At 41.2% G+C, this 15,621-nt stretch overlaps 1 protein-coding gene across 4 annotated transcripts; it reads right to left on the bottom strand.

Moving 5' to 3' along the window:
- Window positions 1-2,626: 2,626 nt before the first annotated feature.
- Window positions 2,627-13,338, bottom strand: LOC100272844 (Glutathione peroxidase). 4 transcript variants are annotated; one of them, XM_020538831.3, is made up of 7 exons: window positions 12,862-13,338; window positions 11,313-11,389; window positions 11,161-11,222; window positions 10,142-10,260; window positions 9,849-10,016; window positions 8,524-8,571; window positions 2,627-2,976 (listed from the first exon to the last, which is right to left on the bottom strand). In XM_020538831.3, the coding sequence occupies exons 1-6, from the start codon at window positions 13,096-13,098 to the stop codon at window positions 8,542-8,544; spliced, it is 693 nt and encodes a 230-aa protein (XP_020394420.1). In that variant the 5' UTR covers window positions 13,099-13,338; the 3' UTR covers window positions 2,627-2,976; window positions 8,524-8,541. The 4 variants fall into 4 exon arrangements, with proteins under 4 accessions (XP_020394420.1, XP_035815315.1, XP_035815314.1 ...); XM_035959422.1 differs by having other exon boundaries at window positions 2,627-2,971; XM_035959421.1 differs by lacking the exon at window positions 2,627-2,976 and adding an exon at window positions 6,673-6,964.
- Window positions 13,339-15,621: the final 2,283 nt, after the last annotated feature.

The following is a 15,621-nucleotide window of genomic DNA, read 5'->3' as shown; positions in this document are numbered from 1 at the left end:
TGGGTGTGTGTCTGGGCGTCTTCTCTTGTCTCCTTCCTTTGGGTCCTTCAGGACATCTCGTGTGTCCCTTTCTAGCGAATATTGAATTAGGGTCACCCCGCTCGGCCCCCTTCATATGGGGACCGACCTCCTCCATTTATAGGCCAAGGAGGGGGTCGGTTAGTGGTGGCTTCCTAAAAAAAGGAGTCATCGGGCGATGGTAAAACTGAGTGTTCTATCCTAGGAAGCCATGTCCGCTCGTGGGCCCCGAGGTCGCCTGGTTGTCTCGTGTTCTTTATAGTGGACGTCGCAGGCAGAGTGGGGCCCGAGCGCCATCATTCGAGCTACGCCGACCCCTGGCCTCCGTAGCCTGGGGCTCGACGCAGCTTGTCTTGTTCTGCCGTGCAAGCAGTTTGCGTACTCAGGCCTAGTCATGATAAGTCATGAGTGCACCACAGGCCGGGGGGTGCACGGGTCATAAATGTGCCACGGTCTGAGGGGTTCGTAGGTCATGAGTGTGTTGCAGCCCGAGGGCCTCATAGGCCATGAGTGGAAGGCAGATCGGCGCCTCTGTCGTGGCTCAGTACCAAGTGTAGTTAATGCGTCCGGTCACTTATGTCGGGTCAGTCTCGGGCCGAGAGAGGGATCCACTCGAGTGATTTCCCTTCGGTTCGCTCGCCCCCTGTCTGGTTCTGCCATGCCCGACCCTAGGCTCGATGGCGTGGGGTTTGTTTGGGGTAGGTGCTTCCAGGGTAGACGTTTCCTTTCCTCTAGCTGACCGACGAGCCCTAGTTGCTAGAGGCTTTTCTTGCCTAGTGTGCTCGCTGGCCGATGGGCCCTAGGGACCAGGGATCTTATCCTCGAAAAAGTTGATCATAGTAAAATGGACTCAATTATGGCCAATGGAACTTGGGATCATCCTTATGGGTGCAAACCTATGGGATGTAAATTGTGTTCAAGAAAAAGCTTAGGTCTAATGGAACTATTGAGAAATACAAGGTGATGCTTGTAGCCAAGGGTTACACCAAAAATGAAGGTGAAGATTACTTTGATACTTATTAATTAGTTGTTCGTCTAATGACCATACATATGCCACTTTCCGTGGCTGTCTCACATGGTCTTATCGTTCATCAAATGAACGTTAAAATTGCTTTCCTAAATGAAGGGCTTGAGGAGGAGATCTACATGAATCAGCTTGATAGTTTTGTAGTAAATAGTCAAGATTGAAAGGTGTGTAAATTATTAAAATCTTTGTATAGCCTACAACAAGCATCTAAGCAGTGACACAAGAAATTTAATAAAGTTTTGACGTCAGTTGAATTTATTGTGAATGAGTTGATAAATGTGTTTATTATTGGTTTGGCAGAGGAGAAGGTGTGATCTTGTGTATACATGTGGATGATATTCTAATCTTTAGCAATATTACTAATGTGATTGAGGAAGTGAAATACTTGTTGTCTAGTGACTTTGAAATGAAATATTTGGAAGAGGTTGATGTTATTCTTAACGTAAAGCTATTGAGAAAAGGAGTAAATGGTAGGGTTACTCTTGTACAATCCTATTATATGGAAAAGGTACTGAGTCGCTTTGGATATAGTGATGGTAGACCTTCTCTAACTCTTTATAACACAAGCATGCTATTAAAGAAAATCACAAAATAACACAGGATCAATTGAGATAACCTCAAATTATTGTTCCTCTCGTATATTTGACTAGTGCAGTGAGACCTAACATCTCGTTTGTTGTGAGCAAATTCAGCCAGTTTGTTTCCAACTCGAGAGATGATCATTGGCATATGCCCTTGAGAGGGTATCGCACTGTCTATTACTAACTGAGTTATGAAATCCACTATACCAGGTATCCAATAGTAATGAAGAGTTATTGTGATACAAACTAGATATCTGATGCCGTTGAGATTTATGCCACAAATGGATATGTGCCTCACTTGGAGGCAGCATTATTTCATGGAAGTCTTGCAAGTAGACCATCTTAACAAGGTCAAAAATAGAAGCATAACTCAAAACATTAGATACTGCTATAGTTGAAGCTAAGCAGCTTCATAAACTCCTTATGGATTTACTAGTAGTTGAAAAACTGATGTTGGCTATCTCCATGAACTATGGTAATTAGACAATGATATTCAAAACGAACGATTCTTAGGGTCACGAGCCTATAAGGCATGCGAAAAGATGGTTGAAATATGTCACAAAACTGAGAAATTTTGGAATAATTGTGTTGGACTATGTTCATACATCTATGAATTTGGTAGATCAGATTACAAATGGGATGCCATGTAATGTGATATAAGGTGCATCGAGCAAAATGGGCTTGAGACCCACTTGAGGTCACTCTATAGTGGTAACATGTTCTATGTGATCGGAGATCGTGTGAAGTAGAGAGAGACCCTTAAAATAAAGTTCCTATATGACAAGATGATTAAAATCTTAATATAAACTGAGTGACTTAATTAAGCAGGGATGTTGTACAGTAGGACATCCTATAAGGAACACACCTATATGAGTTTGACTGTTAGTCATAGTTTATGTGAAAGTCGTCTAAAGGGGGTGAATAGGTGAAATCTAAAATTTACCACTTAATACAAAAACTCAAATCCCGGTTAGGTGTTAGAACGAGAAGCAGATCAATCGGAGTGAGGGAGAGGTGTTCTTCTTGCTAGTGTTGCTCTTAATGGTTACAGAATTACTTCAGTAGCAACACAAATGATTTTCAATCAAACACGAGCAAGCAAACTTAGAAGAGGGAAGGGAGAAATAAATCACAAGGAAAGGCAACACAAGATACAAATGATTTATTTACCAGAGTTTGGTTTCTAAAGGAAACCTACCTCTCTATTAAGGAGTCCACTTAGGATGTGTCTCTTTCAACTCTTTCCCTCTCTCAAGCGATCACCTAGATCAAGCTTGAGTTTCCTTTCTCAAATCAAGAGATTAAAGTCTTCGGGAGGACCTCCACACAAACTCAGAGTCTCCTGCTGGCCTTTACAAGAATGAGAATGAGATTAAGGGTGAGAAAGAAAATTGATCACAAGAGCACAAGAACTTAGCAACAACTCAAATAGATCACACTCGCAATGCACTGTATCTTCTTTCTAGCTTCATTCTAATGAATGTGGCACTTGGGAGGCTTTAAATGACTTGGTATTGTTGCAATGAATGTATGGATGGTTGGTGTATCTCTTATGTCTTTAATGTGCTGGTTGGGGTGTATTTATAGCCCTAACCACCCATGTAGCCGTTAGAATGAAGTGAGAAAACTACACTTTTTGTGGGTGCACTGGACCTCCTGCAGTGCTGGTCCGATGCACCACCAGACCTTGTCAGACTATTGTTGCAGGGAGCCGTTCTGACAGGGTCAAATGAATAATGTTAGTCTGGTGGCACACCGAACCTTGCCACATCAGATCCGGTCGTTGAATTCTGAAGATGATCACTGCTCTCTAACAGGTCCAGTGCATCAGACCAGGGGCCCGGTGCACCAGCTAAGTCCAACTTCTTCCCTCTCTGAAAAACTAGTCTGGATAGTCACCAAACCGGTCTAGTGTGCCAGACACCCGAAGCCAAAGTTCCTGCCATCTCTGCGCACAAAGGTCTAATACACCACCGGACTGGTCCAGTGCACCATAGTTTAATTGTTTCTCAGTAAACTTTGGCAAATCTTCTTCAATTGAATTTGACTGGTCTTGAGGGTGTTTATATAACTTAGACAAACATATCTTGAGTCTAACCAACTAGTCTTAGCCACAGAATTTGGACATTGTGAATTTTCTAAATCATATTCTATTTTTGATTCAACTTAGCTCCAAAAGGGTGAAACTTAGCTCCAAATAGGTTTCTAGGGGTGTTTGAACTTATCCAAAGTGTAAAACTATTGTATCTTTTCCTAGTTTTACTCCTATCTAGCTAGATTTGAGTTGATTTATGACTTAGAATCTATAGATTTGATCTTATGAACCTGTGAACAAATACTTGGCAAACTAGTTAGCTCATATGATTGTGATGGTCATCAAGCACCAAAAATATAGAAATAGGGTGTGAGATATGTGTAATCTCTAGATATTCATGAAACGCCTCAAAGTGTGACTTATATGCTTCAAACTGTGCTGATGCTTTTGCACCCTAGTACCATTAATGAGCTTTGGTCAACCTTATTAGCATAAAACTATGAATTCAAAGCATAGTTTATTGTCCAGTTGTGAATAAGTGTAGCTTTAGTTCTAGGTGGGTGCTCAATTTAACAGTCTCCGCCGAAACATCGGTAATATCAAAACAATAGAACTTCTGAGAGTATTTTTATGTTCCTTGAAATATTTGGTGAGAATTATTAGACTTAGATGGGTTAATCCATTTCATTCAATTAATATTTTATGGCCTATAATAAATGCTAGAGTGCTCAATTTAACAGTCTCCACCCAAACATCGGTATATCAAAACAATAGAACTTCTGAGAGTATTTTTATGTTCCTTGAAATATCTGGTGGGAATTATTGGACTTAGATGGGTTAACCCATTTCATTCAATTAATATTTTATGGCCTATAATAAATGCTAGAGAGTTTAATTCCACATTGCTAGTGAAAGAAAAAAATTAACCAACATAAAAGGTGGACTTAATGTACACCTTCTATGAAGTTGGAGAAAAACAAATTGGCATGCCACTTGCATGCGCGTTCCCTCGCCTCACCGAGTCAGGTCGGGCTAGGACGTAGGCGTGATGTGGCAGATTGATGACCATCAACACACACCAAAGAGCATTCAGGTTCAATGAACTAAACTCACCCTGCACCTATATAAGGGCCAAGGGGCATACACTCCTGCATTTTGCTACTCAGGTGAGGGCCAGACAATCACATTTTTAATAGTGCCGGCGACACGATTGCTTAATCTCTTCCCGCATCGAATCATTACTATACCAACCACACGTCGATATCGATATCAATCGACATATGTTTGCCACTAGGTATATCTCTTATTTTTCTTGTTTTCTTTAAGGGACGAGCAAACACATTTTTTAGGAGTGTCAGCGACACAACTGCTCACGACTGCTCGATCTCTTCCTGCATCGAATCATCAGTATACCTATTCTTCCTGCATCGAATCATCACTATACTGATTGTATGTCGATATTTTTTTGAAGCTTAAATTACTGTAGGGAGGGCCTACAATATTTTTATTGCTTAGTCAAAATAAAAAATAGAAAATAGAAAATAGAAAAAACAATTACAGGAAAGAAAACGAAAAATTACAATACATAGCACTGAATCTAGGTCCTAATTTTATCTCCTATCTCTGGATTGACTCGGTGACACAGTAGACGTAATTCTGTTTTGAACATTTCCCGACAATCATCCACCATGGCGGGATCTTATTAAACACCCAATTATTTCTACTTTTCCAAATGCACCAGGTTAGAAGGATGATAGCTTCTAGTCTCCATGGGACCTGCCAGCGTCTTCTAATCCTCAAAATGGTGTTGATTAAGTCAGTTGTCCTTGGCGGGGAGATTCCTATTAAGAGCTAGCATCTCCTAGCAAAGCTGCATCTGAAAAAAGATGGAGGACTGTCTCTTCAGCTTGTAGAATACAGTTGTCACAGGTGTATGAATCCAGGGGCATAGCTCGCTGTCTGAGGAGTGCCCGGGTATTTAATCTGTCTTTAAGCAGCAGCCAGAAGAAGATCTTGTGTTTAGGTTGATATTTTGATTTCCACATCCAAGTGAAGATAGGGTGGGTCCACTGGTTGCCCGTCAAATGAGAATAGGCCTTTTGCGATGAGAAAAGGCTAGAGAAGCCATTGCAGAGCCATTTGTCTCTCTGATTATTATGCGAAAGATTAACCAAAAGATCATGCAAAGCTTGAAACTGCTCAAAGGCCTTCGCCGACAGAGGAGTGTGAAACATCTCATGTGAGGCTGCCAGTCTTGCTTGGTGGATGGTGATGTCTTTGCTTGAGGCGAAAGACCAAAGTTCTAGGTATTGTGCCAATTTGCGCATACCATCCCAATTGTCATGCCACAAAAAAATTGTTTTTCCATCTCCGATCTCCACCCGAGCAATTCCTTTGAAAAATTCTAGAGTTTTGAGGACGTCTCTCCACCAGAAAGAGCCAACTGGTTTATCCGAGGGCAGCGAATGGCTATAATGATTGGCCCAGATGATGTTGATCCATAGGATGTCAGCTCTGTTGTAGAATTTATGCAGATTCTTCATAAGAAGGGCTTTGTTTTGTAGCTCTAAATTTATCACACCCAATCCCCCCTGAAATTTTGGCTTGCAAACTGTTTTCCAGGCTACTTGAGGATGTTTCTTTGCATTTAAATCTGCTCCTCTCCAAAGGCAGTGTCGTCTGAATTTGTCAATATGTTTGATCACCATTTTTGGGAGCTTGAGAATGCTCATGTAATATGTTGGAAGTGAGAAGACTGCATTAATCATTTGCAATCTGCCAGCCTGGGATAAGAAGACAGAGGTTGACGCAAGTCTTTTCTCAATTTTCTGAATAAGTGGAAGAAAAGCACCAAGGTTGGGTCTTTGTAATCCCAAGGGAAGCCCTAAGTAGGTGAACAGCATTGAACCAATTTTGCAGTGAAATGTATTTGCAAGGATTTTCATTTTTTGGTCCGTGACATTGATGGGATAAATATTAGATTTGTGGTAGTTGACATGTAGCTCTGTGGATTCAGCAAAAGAATTGAGCATCGCCTTTAGGAAGAAAAGTTGTTTAGGACAAGCTTCCATTATGAGGATAGTGTCATCTGCATATTGAATAATAGGGAAATCAGAACCACAAGTGTTCGATAGAGGGAGCCGGAGGATGCCACAATCACAAGCCTTGTTGACAATCGACTGCAGGAGATCTGTCGCAAGAACAAAAAGAAGGGGGGCAGAGGATCTCCTTGTCTGACTCCACGTTTGCTGTGAAATCGTTTCCCAGGGACGCCATTCAAAAGAACTTCTGAAGTGTCGGAGCCTAGAATCATAGAAACCCAGTGAATCCATTTGTCTCCAAACCCGTTGTGCCTCAAAACATCAATAATAGTTGCATGCTCCAATTTGTCAAAAGCTTTTTTCAAAATCCAGCTTTAGAACGACCATTTCTCTTCTGGACTTATGGCAAAGAGAGATGTATTCAAAAGCCCAGGCTAGACAATCCTGAATTGACCTTGCCTTTATAAAAAACCATATTGATTCTGATGAACTAACTTAGTGATCACATGTTGCAAGCGGTTGGCTAGGATTTTTGTCAGCACTTTAACACTTGTGTTAAGGAGGAAGATAGGCCTATAGTCACTAGCTGAAACAAGGGAACTGTTTTTGGGGATGAGAGTCACATATGAACCATTGATGCTGCGCATGCAGATTGATCCTTCAAAAAAATTATTACATAGTTCATAGAAATCCGGAGCAATCACCGGCCAACATTTCTTCACAAAGTCTATATTAAATCCATCCGGACCTGGCGATTTATTTGATGGTAGACATTTGATGATCTGATCAATCTCTTGACAAGAAAAGGGATGCTCAAGTTCTGACAGGTTATCAATCGGCTGAATCAAGGATGATAAGTTAAAAACCATGAATGTTTGTTGAGAAGTCCCAGTCTGCTCTTGAAGGCGTATCACATTGTATGTCGATATCAAACGACACAATATCTACCGCCGGGTATATCACATTTTTCTTGTTTCCTTTTCAAGTACTTCTACATTATATTCATGTTTATCCCGTTAGATCCACACATACACCTTCCTAATTGTTTAATATCAATTTTCTGGATTTAAATACAACTAGAAAAAGCCTGCCTTTCTAACATTGGGTCCTTGACCTTTTGATGACTATAATAGCTATAGGAAGTGTTTGGATACACGCTGATATTCATTGGGAACCATATATGATATTCATTATTTCAGATAAGGAACTACTATAACATTCGGATGAAATCCAACCAAACCTAGAACACGCCTTTCTGGTTGCTTTGGTCACTCCGGGTTATTACGGTCAACGAAGGGCGTAATCCAATCCTTCATGCAAATGCCATCAACTTGGCAAAAGCGTCAGACCGGTGAGGGAGCACTGGGCAATATCATGATGGGAAGGCGTAGTTGGATTTTGGTGGAGATTAAGTCATGGATTAGGCCAGAAATGGTCAGACATTGATTAATTGATAGAGCATCGGTGTTGCTAACTGGCTAGAGACAGCATACAGAATAGCGGCATAAACTAGCATTGCCACGAGCATTCGTGGACAGGGCTTGCTAGTCGGTGCAGCACAACATAAAAGCAACAACGAAGCTACAGGTGAGCCGAAGCATTCAGGAATCAGGATGCTCCCAGGCAGCCAGTTCACCCAAGCTACTCCGTTGGGCAGAGTTTCATGTACAGGTAAACTTCGGAGTTGATAGTCCAAAATCTAATATAGTCTCATGTTACATCTATAATCACGTGTAGATAATGAGTGAATTATTTTACGAAAATGATTGCAATACAGGGGAAAAAATATATGACCTATATACAGATACTGAGATACTCAACTGAAAGACTTGGAAGTACTTATGCCGCGAGCAGTTTCTGGATGTCCTTCTGCAAGAATAAAATCATATAGCAAGGAGGCTGTGAGCAACGTGAAATCGTAATGAAAACCGAAAACCGCAGGGAGGTCGGCACAAAGGGTTTGGATTTATTTCTTAAGCAAGTGGTCTATGAAATCATAACCGCAAGAAGTCAGGTGAGCGTGCGACTCGATGAGACACAAAAGTGGCCATTTTAAAACTGAAACCGACCGAAAGATTTCGAAGCCAATGAGTGTGTGGCAAAGCTGTCTTAATGCACTGAAATGTGACAGAAAGAATAGGTTGAAAGCATTTTTTTTTTTTGCTGACAGCACAAAACACGATGGAAGTCTAGAACTGATCCATTACTGCAACTTGAGAATATTTTATACCAAAGCCAACACTGGATGCTTCTTTTGACAAAGCGAGCTCCAGAACATCAGTAAAAGTCTCCCCTAGAGCAAAACAATCTTAATGCCACCGTTGGCACAGGGCTGCTTGAGCATGGGTAACTCATGTATTAGAATTATCACGAATTGATGAGCACTGTCATTGAAAAAGTCTTTTCATAGGCACATTCTATTCGTCAGCACTGCCAAACACGACTACTAGAGCCACTTGGAAATTCCATATGAAGCTCTCTGTTATAGCCTTGTAGGGCCAAAGAGTTAACAATTGAAGCCCAAATGTGACAAGGTTGATGATTTCAGGTGGATGCACAGCACCCTAGTTGCCTACCTATCGAATACTTTCTGTGCTATTGGTGTACCAAGCACCAAGCCTCAAGAAAAATTTAAAATGCCATTCCTCAAGCTGATCAGTAAAGCAACTTTATGAGCAAAACGTGTTAAATGACACTCCAAAAGATGTTTGTCGAAGTCATCATCCCTAAACGTGATGTACACAAAATCTATTATTATTTATTGGGTCCACAGGTGGTTGTTTTTTCTATCTTTTTGTTTCAAATTTAATACACAAAAACCAACTGTCGAGTACAGATTGATTTAGTTCTTAGTTTCATTGATTATTCAAAAATGTTTCATAGGTTATAGATATTAAGATTGCATGCTTCCGCTTAATTGACACATGATATGCTCACAAGATCACTACTTAATAGGGAAATGAATGATTGATAGCACTGCATAGGCATATGTAATTAAGTATTCATCACCTAATTAAGTATCTATCAGCCTTTATAACCATATGGAAAAGAAGAAAATGTTCATTTTGAGCAACAGAGTCCAAAAATAGACTGAATATACAAACAAAGAAGGTGTGCTGTAGAAAGCTAGAGATGTAATCACACACCTCAATCTGGAAAGGTGAAGTTGTTGGTGGATATCTCTCAATGACTTTGCCATTCTTATCCACTAAGAACTTCTCAAAATTCCATTTCACGAGATCACCCAAAAATCCTCCTGCACTGGACTTCAGAAATTTATAGATGGGAGCTGTATTAGGTCCATTGACATCAACCTGAAATTGTAGAAAGAAGAACAAAAGATACATCATGCACAAATATTTTTTTATTTGTAAAGTCAGATAATGTTAAGCAGGATAAACTATGGAACAAATGACTGAACTGCCTGCAATCAGCATACCTTGTCAAAAATCGGAAATTCAGCTTTGAATCTTGTACATGCAAACTGCTTAATCTGAGTATTTGATCCAGGTTCTTGTGCACCAAATTGATTGCAAGGAAATGCAAGGATCTCAAACCCTACATGTCAAATAGATTAACTATTAAACAACACAATGTAAAATGGCAACTATTAGCCCAAGAAGTCAAGGTTCGTGCTAACATCAACATTTCCTTTTCATGTATCTAAGAGAATGTGCATCAAAACTCTAAAGTTGACTTTTGAAACTAACTGTAGAGTCCAGGAGGATCCTCTTCATGACGACAACATTTGGAATGACTGTACACACTAAGGGCAGACCAGCCCAAAAAACAAGCAAGGGTCTGGTAACTACTGTGCTTTTACACCTACCGTAAACAAGGCCCAATGTCCACTTAAACAGAATAATGAGTGTGGGCCTGCCCTGGCTAGGCTCAATGTGGGTCCTCGCCCACAGAGATATATTAAGCTAGATGACTCAAGAAATATTGCAAAAAGCAATAGAAACCTTTAACCTCCGAGACCCACGCCCACTAGACAACAAAAATCAGGACAATCAGCAAATGCATCAACATGGTCCAGTAGAATAGGCGTACTTTTTTTCTCGAACTCCGCAGGAGAGCTACGTGTTATTTCATTAAGATAGAAGAAAAACACAAATACAAGAGGGAGAGGCATGAAGTCCTCCCTCTCCACACCAACTCTCTAGGTTACATACGTGCCAGGATATATGCGACAAACAAAAAGGTCACTATATAATAACAAGAGGTCTAATTGAATGATCCCATAAATTGGCATAAACAAGAAAAACAGCATATATTAGAGTTAAACTGCTGGTCTTGATTGTGTGGTTTTATGAGACAATTAGGATCAAACACACAATTTAAAGGGTACAACAACTTTAACTTTTGGTAACTCCTTTAATTGGAAATACAATGTTCAGTCTAGATTTCCTAAAAATGATAAGTATACACAACATTGTTCAGTGTAAATTGCCACACCTTGAGTCTTGTACTTCTCATAGATATGAGATAGTTCAGTGTAATTTGCTGTTGTCAACCCACTGAGATCCACAGATGAATGCCAAGTTAAATGCCAGCAAACATAAAAAAACAAAGAATGTGGTTGGTGAAAGATTTTTCAGTGAAATTACCATTGAGAAGCAACGTTAACAATCAGCAACACCTTATTCTTGAACTTTTTAAGAGGAACATCTTTTCCATCAATGTCCTGAAAAGTGAATAATTCTTTCAGATACAAGTGCATACATATTCGATCTCATATTAAGATAAAGTACCAAAGTAATTTCTTCATGTTTTTTTTGAATGCAAGTGGCAGGAGGTCTGCCTTTCAATTAAGATAGAAAAGGGTAGACTGAGTTTATAAGGAAAACCAGGCCCGAAAACCTTACACTACACACTTGCAAGGTTATTTCTTCATGTATCCGTATGTAAGATGGCAATAAAATACGACATGTGGAGAAAAAGCATTAGGGAAACATAAAATTCACAAACTTCGGATTTCACAACTAAACAAATGGTATCCCATAAAATTTCTCATAATAATCTCTCTTTGTTTTACTTTAATTTCACTGTGATCCTATGTGGACATGTATTGCATGTACAATTTTGCATTTTTGATATCTCTGCAACTAACCACCCTTCTATTTTAAGTAATTCACTAGGCATAGCTGGTTAACTGGTCTAATAAGTCTAGGGCTACAAGAATTTCCTAATACCGTCCTAGAACAATGTTTTATAATGCCCACCTTCAAACATGGCATGCACCTTAAATTTGCCAATAAGTTGAAAGGACATATAGAAATATTTACAAGTTCAATCAATTGAAAATATGCACATGAATGAACACATCATTGGACAGCACTATCCATGGTGGGTTTAATACTGTCATCTTAAAGCATGACTCAGATGCAAACTTATTTCTATCAGAAGGTTTGTTCTGTGAAATTTCAGCAAACCATCTGGTTGGTTAACATTACATGCCAATAAACGATAATATCCATTTTACAAATTACGTGGAATGGTAGTTGGAAAACAAGCACAGTGTACTTTGCATCCTTAAAATTAAGAAGAATGGGGAATCATTCAGTCTACTGCTACAACACTCTGCGCCCTTGATACCTAACCTTAGAAGGACCTGATCTGCAAAATTGGCTGACTCTGTTAACCTGATTTGGCCAACTTCAGCCAAGTTCCACAACAATATATCATAAAATTGATTTGCCCATGGTTACAGATTTGTGCCTACCTCGACAACTCCTTAGAACACATAATTCCACGAAACATCTACGATCGCTACACATTGCAACCCTGATAGTGCTAGTAATATTGCCATACACATTTGGTTTTGAAAACAATGCTTCAATAGCATCCACGTGATGGATGTTTCAGCCAATTATCAAAGTATCAAACAGTCAGCGCCAGGGAACATTAAAAACACCAATCAGTCTATGGTTGCAACGCCCCCACCTACCCAACAACAACACCCCAGCAATACCTAATACAGTAACAGCACGCAACAATCAGCGATACAAAACCGGACTAAATCAGACGGTGCTTCCGTTAAACCCCGCTTAAACGGCTTCAGGCATGTCACCACGTCACAACGCAACGCCATCCATTAGCAAAAATTACGGGGCCATGGCGAACGGAAATCTCAACAGAACAAAAGAAATAGGCCACCTTAACGGTGTAGTCGTAGATGCTCTTCTCGGTAGCTGCGGTGGCGTAGGCGACGCCGGGTGCCCGCTTGCGCGCCGTACGCGGCGCCGCGACGGAGGCCCCAGCCCAGCCCGTCGGGTGATGCGGGAAGCGCACAAAAGTGGATGCCCGTCCGGCGGCGGCCGAGGGGAGCCGCGAGGCGGTCGCGGCGGCGGCGGAGTTCGCGGCCGAGAGGAGGCTAGTGAACGAGGGAGCCATGTGGCGCGCGGCGCTGGTACGGCGCGTGGCGAGCAGAGAGCCAGAGAGAGAGAGATGTGGGAAGTGGCCGAGTGGGAACTCGGGGGCGGGCGGCCGAGCAGGGGGTGCTGCGGTGGCGAATAAAGGCTGTGGGCGGTGATGCACGGTGGACGGGTGGTGGTGAGGGTTGGCTTGGCGCCTGGCGGAGACAGATTGGCTTGCGGCGATTCTGGTTACGAGTGGTGTCAGCTGGAATTGTCTAGAGGTGAAGGCAGCGAGGTGCCGAGGTGTGTACTAAGTACACGTGACCAAGGCAACAACGAATGCAGGCTATTGATTCGAAATCCAATGGCTTGAATTTAAAACGCCGACGTGGCTGGCTGGAAACGTGAGTTTTGGTGATGCTTTCGTAATAAGGAAAGGAAATAAGAGCATGTCCGTGTCTTTTCAAATTTTACTCTCTAACCTATTATTTAGAGAGCTATTTATATAAATTTATTTTCTATATTTTTCTAATCTTCAGTAGCTTTTCTATATACTCTATAGTAGGGGTGAAAACGAAAACAGTAATTTTCGGATACTGGAAATCGTTTTCAAAGTTTTATTGAAATTTATGTCTAAATGGGAACGGAAACGTTTACCGAAAATATAGAAACGGAATCGGTAGAAAAACTCGGAATCGGAAACGGAAACGATTTGGGTCTCTTCCGGCCGAAAATTATCGTTTTTGTTCGGTATTTTTTAGAAAAATGTTAAATCTGAACGGATCTTTATAAATTCATAATAAAATCATCTTAGCTTAGAAAAATATAAAACTAATTTTATTATTTTCCTAAAATCAAGATCTATCTAATGATATATAGTTTATAATCATTTGAAACTTTTATAAATCTTATTTATATTTTTTACATATTATTACTCTTGATACATATATTCATAATTTGCACGAGAACTTAAGAAGAGAAAGGGTGAGCAAAAGGAAAATCGGCGCATCCCCACCGATGAGTGTGATTCATGGGAGAGGTTGAGTAAAGGACAACAATACATTCCCTTGGAGCCTTACATAACCATTGAGATGATGAAATTGAGGCCGGTTGAAAGGATCACGATACACAAGAGGAATGTGAATTGAGTTTCTCTAAAAAAACTTATGTAAATTAACCGTGAATTGTGGCCAACTTCACTTGAGTGCTTAATGCAAGGACTAAGTGCTCTCTATGAGCTAGTTCTTCACCGCTCTGGCAGAGTGAACCGTCCACAATTATGTACAATCATGAGTCTGGTCACCCACAAACTCTATAGGTTATCACTGTACTCCTAATGTAATACTCACTTTGTAAGAAAATCTAAAAGGAGAAATTATATTCCTTTATATACATGTGTGTCATCTAAATCTATCATTTCATGTGAACACCTCACTTTCACAAATAAATAATCAAATAAAGAACACTTAAATAAATTATACATCATGCTGGGATTTTCTTTTGTGTGCATATTGTGACAAAATAAAATAAAAATATGACAAGAAATAATTAAAGTCCATAATGGAATTTAAAATCTAAAAGGAATTGTAGAATTTAGAAAGGAGAAGGAAAGAGAGAAATATCATATAATATAAAACAAATTTATAAAAGAATAACTTTGGCACAACTTGGGTATAATCAAATAGAACATTCAGTCTAAGTGCTGATGTACCACAAGTTTGAATTTAAATTGAAGATTTGGATTCAAAAGAATTAAGAATAAAAGAGAGCAGAAAATAAAATCAAAAAAAGAAAAAATCGTCGCATGGCCCAGATCCGCGCTTTTCGGCCCAGTTCCCTATTCCCTTCACCGCACGGCCCACAAACCAGCTATCCTCACCAACCGCGCGTTCGCTGTGTCACTGACACGTAGGGCGCTCTGTCAGCTACCTTTCCCGTTGTGCACTGGAAGTCTTGGCCGACCGGTGGGACCCACGTCTAGGCGCTTCTTCCCCGCGGATATCGCCAACGGAAGCCAGTCCGCTCAGCTTTGGTCGCCGCGATTTCCGGATCACCAGGGTCGCCAGCTAGCGATGGTCTTCTCTGCTGCGTCCGGGTCTCGGGGTATATAGTCCACCTTGGGCACGTCTGGTCCTCCATCGAATTAGGGCATCGCTGCCTCATCCGAAGCACCATTAGCGCGCCGGACGGGCTAAGGGTTCCACCGCCGCGATGCCAACTCGATTCCGGCGCGTCGTCTGCCTGCTTGGCGTTTGGAGTAACCCAAGGGAGACCTGGGGAGCGCGTTCGTGTACCGGGGAAGCCAAGGGGCCTGTCCGGCGTGGGGCAATTGCTCGTCGACGTCGTGTCTGCCGCGCGCCCACTGACCGTCGCAGTCCGGGGCATCGTCGATTGAACCATGGTATGGATCCATCATCTTGATCGCATAGCAATTCCTAAAGCATAGCGCTAGGGGTGTTGGGTATTGGTCAGTCTGCATCATCGTCTAGAACTCCGGTGGGACTCCACCGCACCGACGTGGCGCACCGCCAGCGTTCGTGAAATTCGGATCGGGCGGGAG

Source organism: Zea mays, chromosome 6 (genome assembly GCF_902167145.1).
Source record: "Zea mays cultivar B73 chromosome 6, Zm-B73-REFERENCE-NAM-5.0, whole genome shotgun sequence".
Lineage (NCBI taxonomy): Eukaryota > Viridiplantae > Streptophyta > Magnoliopsida > Poales > Poaceae > Zea > Zea mays.
Note: the sequence above shows the minus strand (reverse complement) of the source record. Positions and strands in the feature narration are given on the sequence as shown.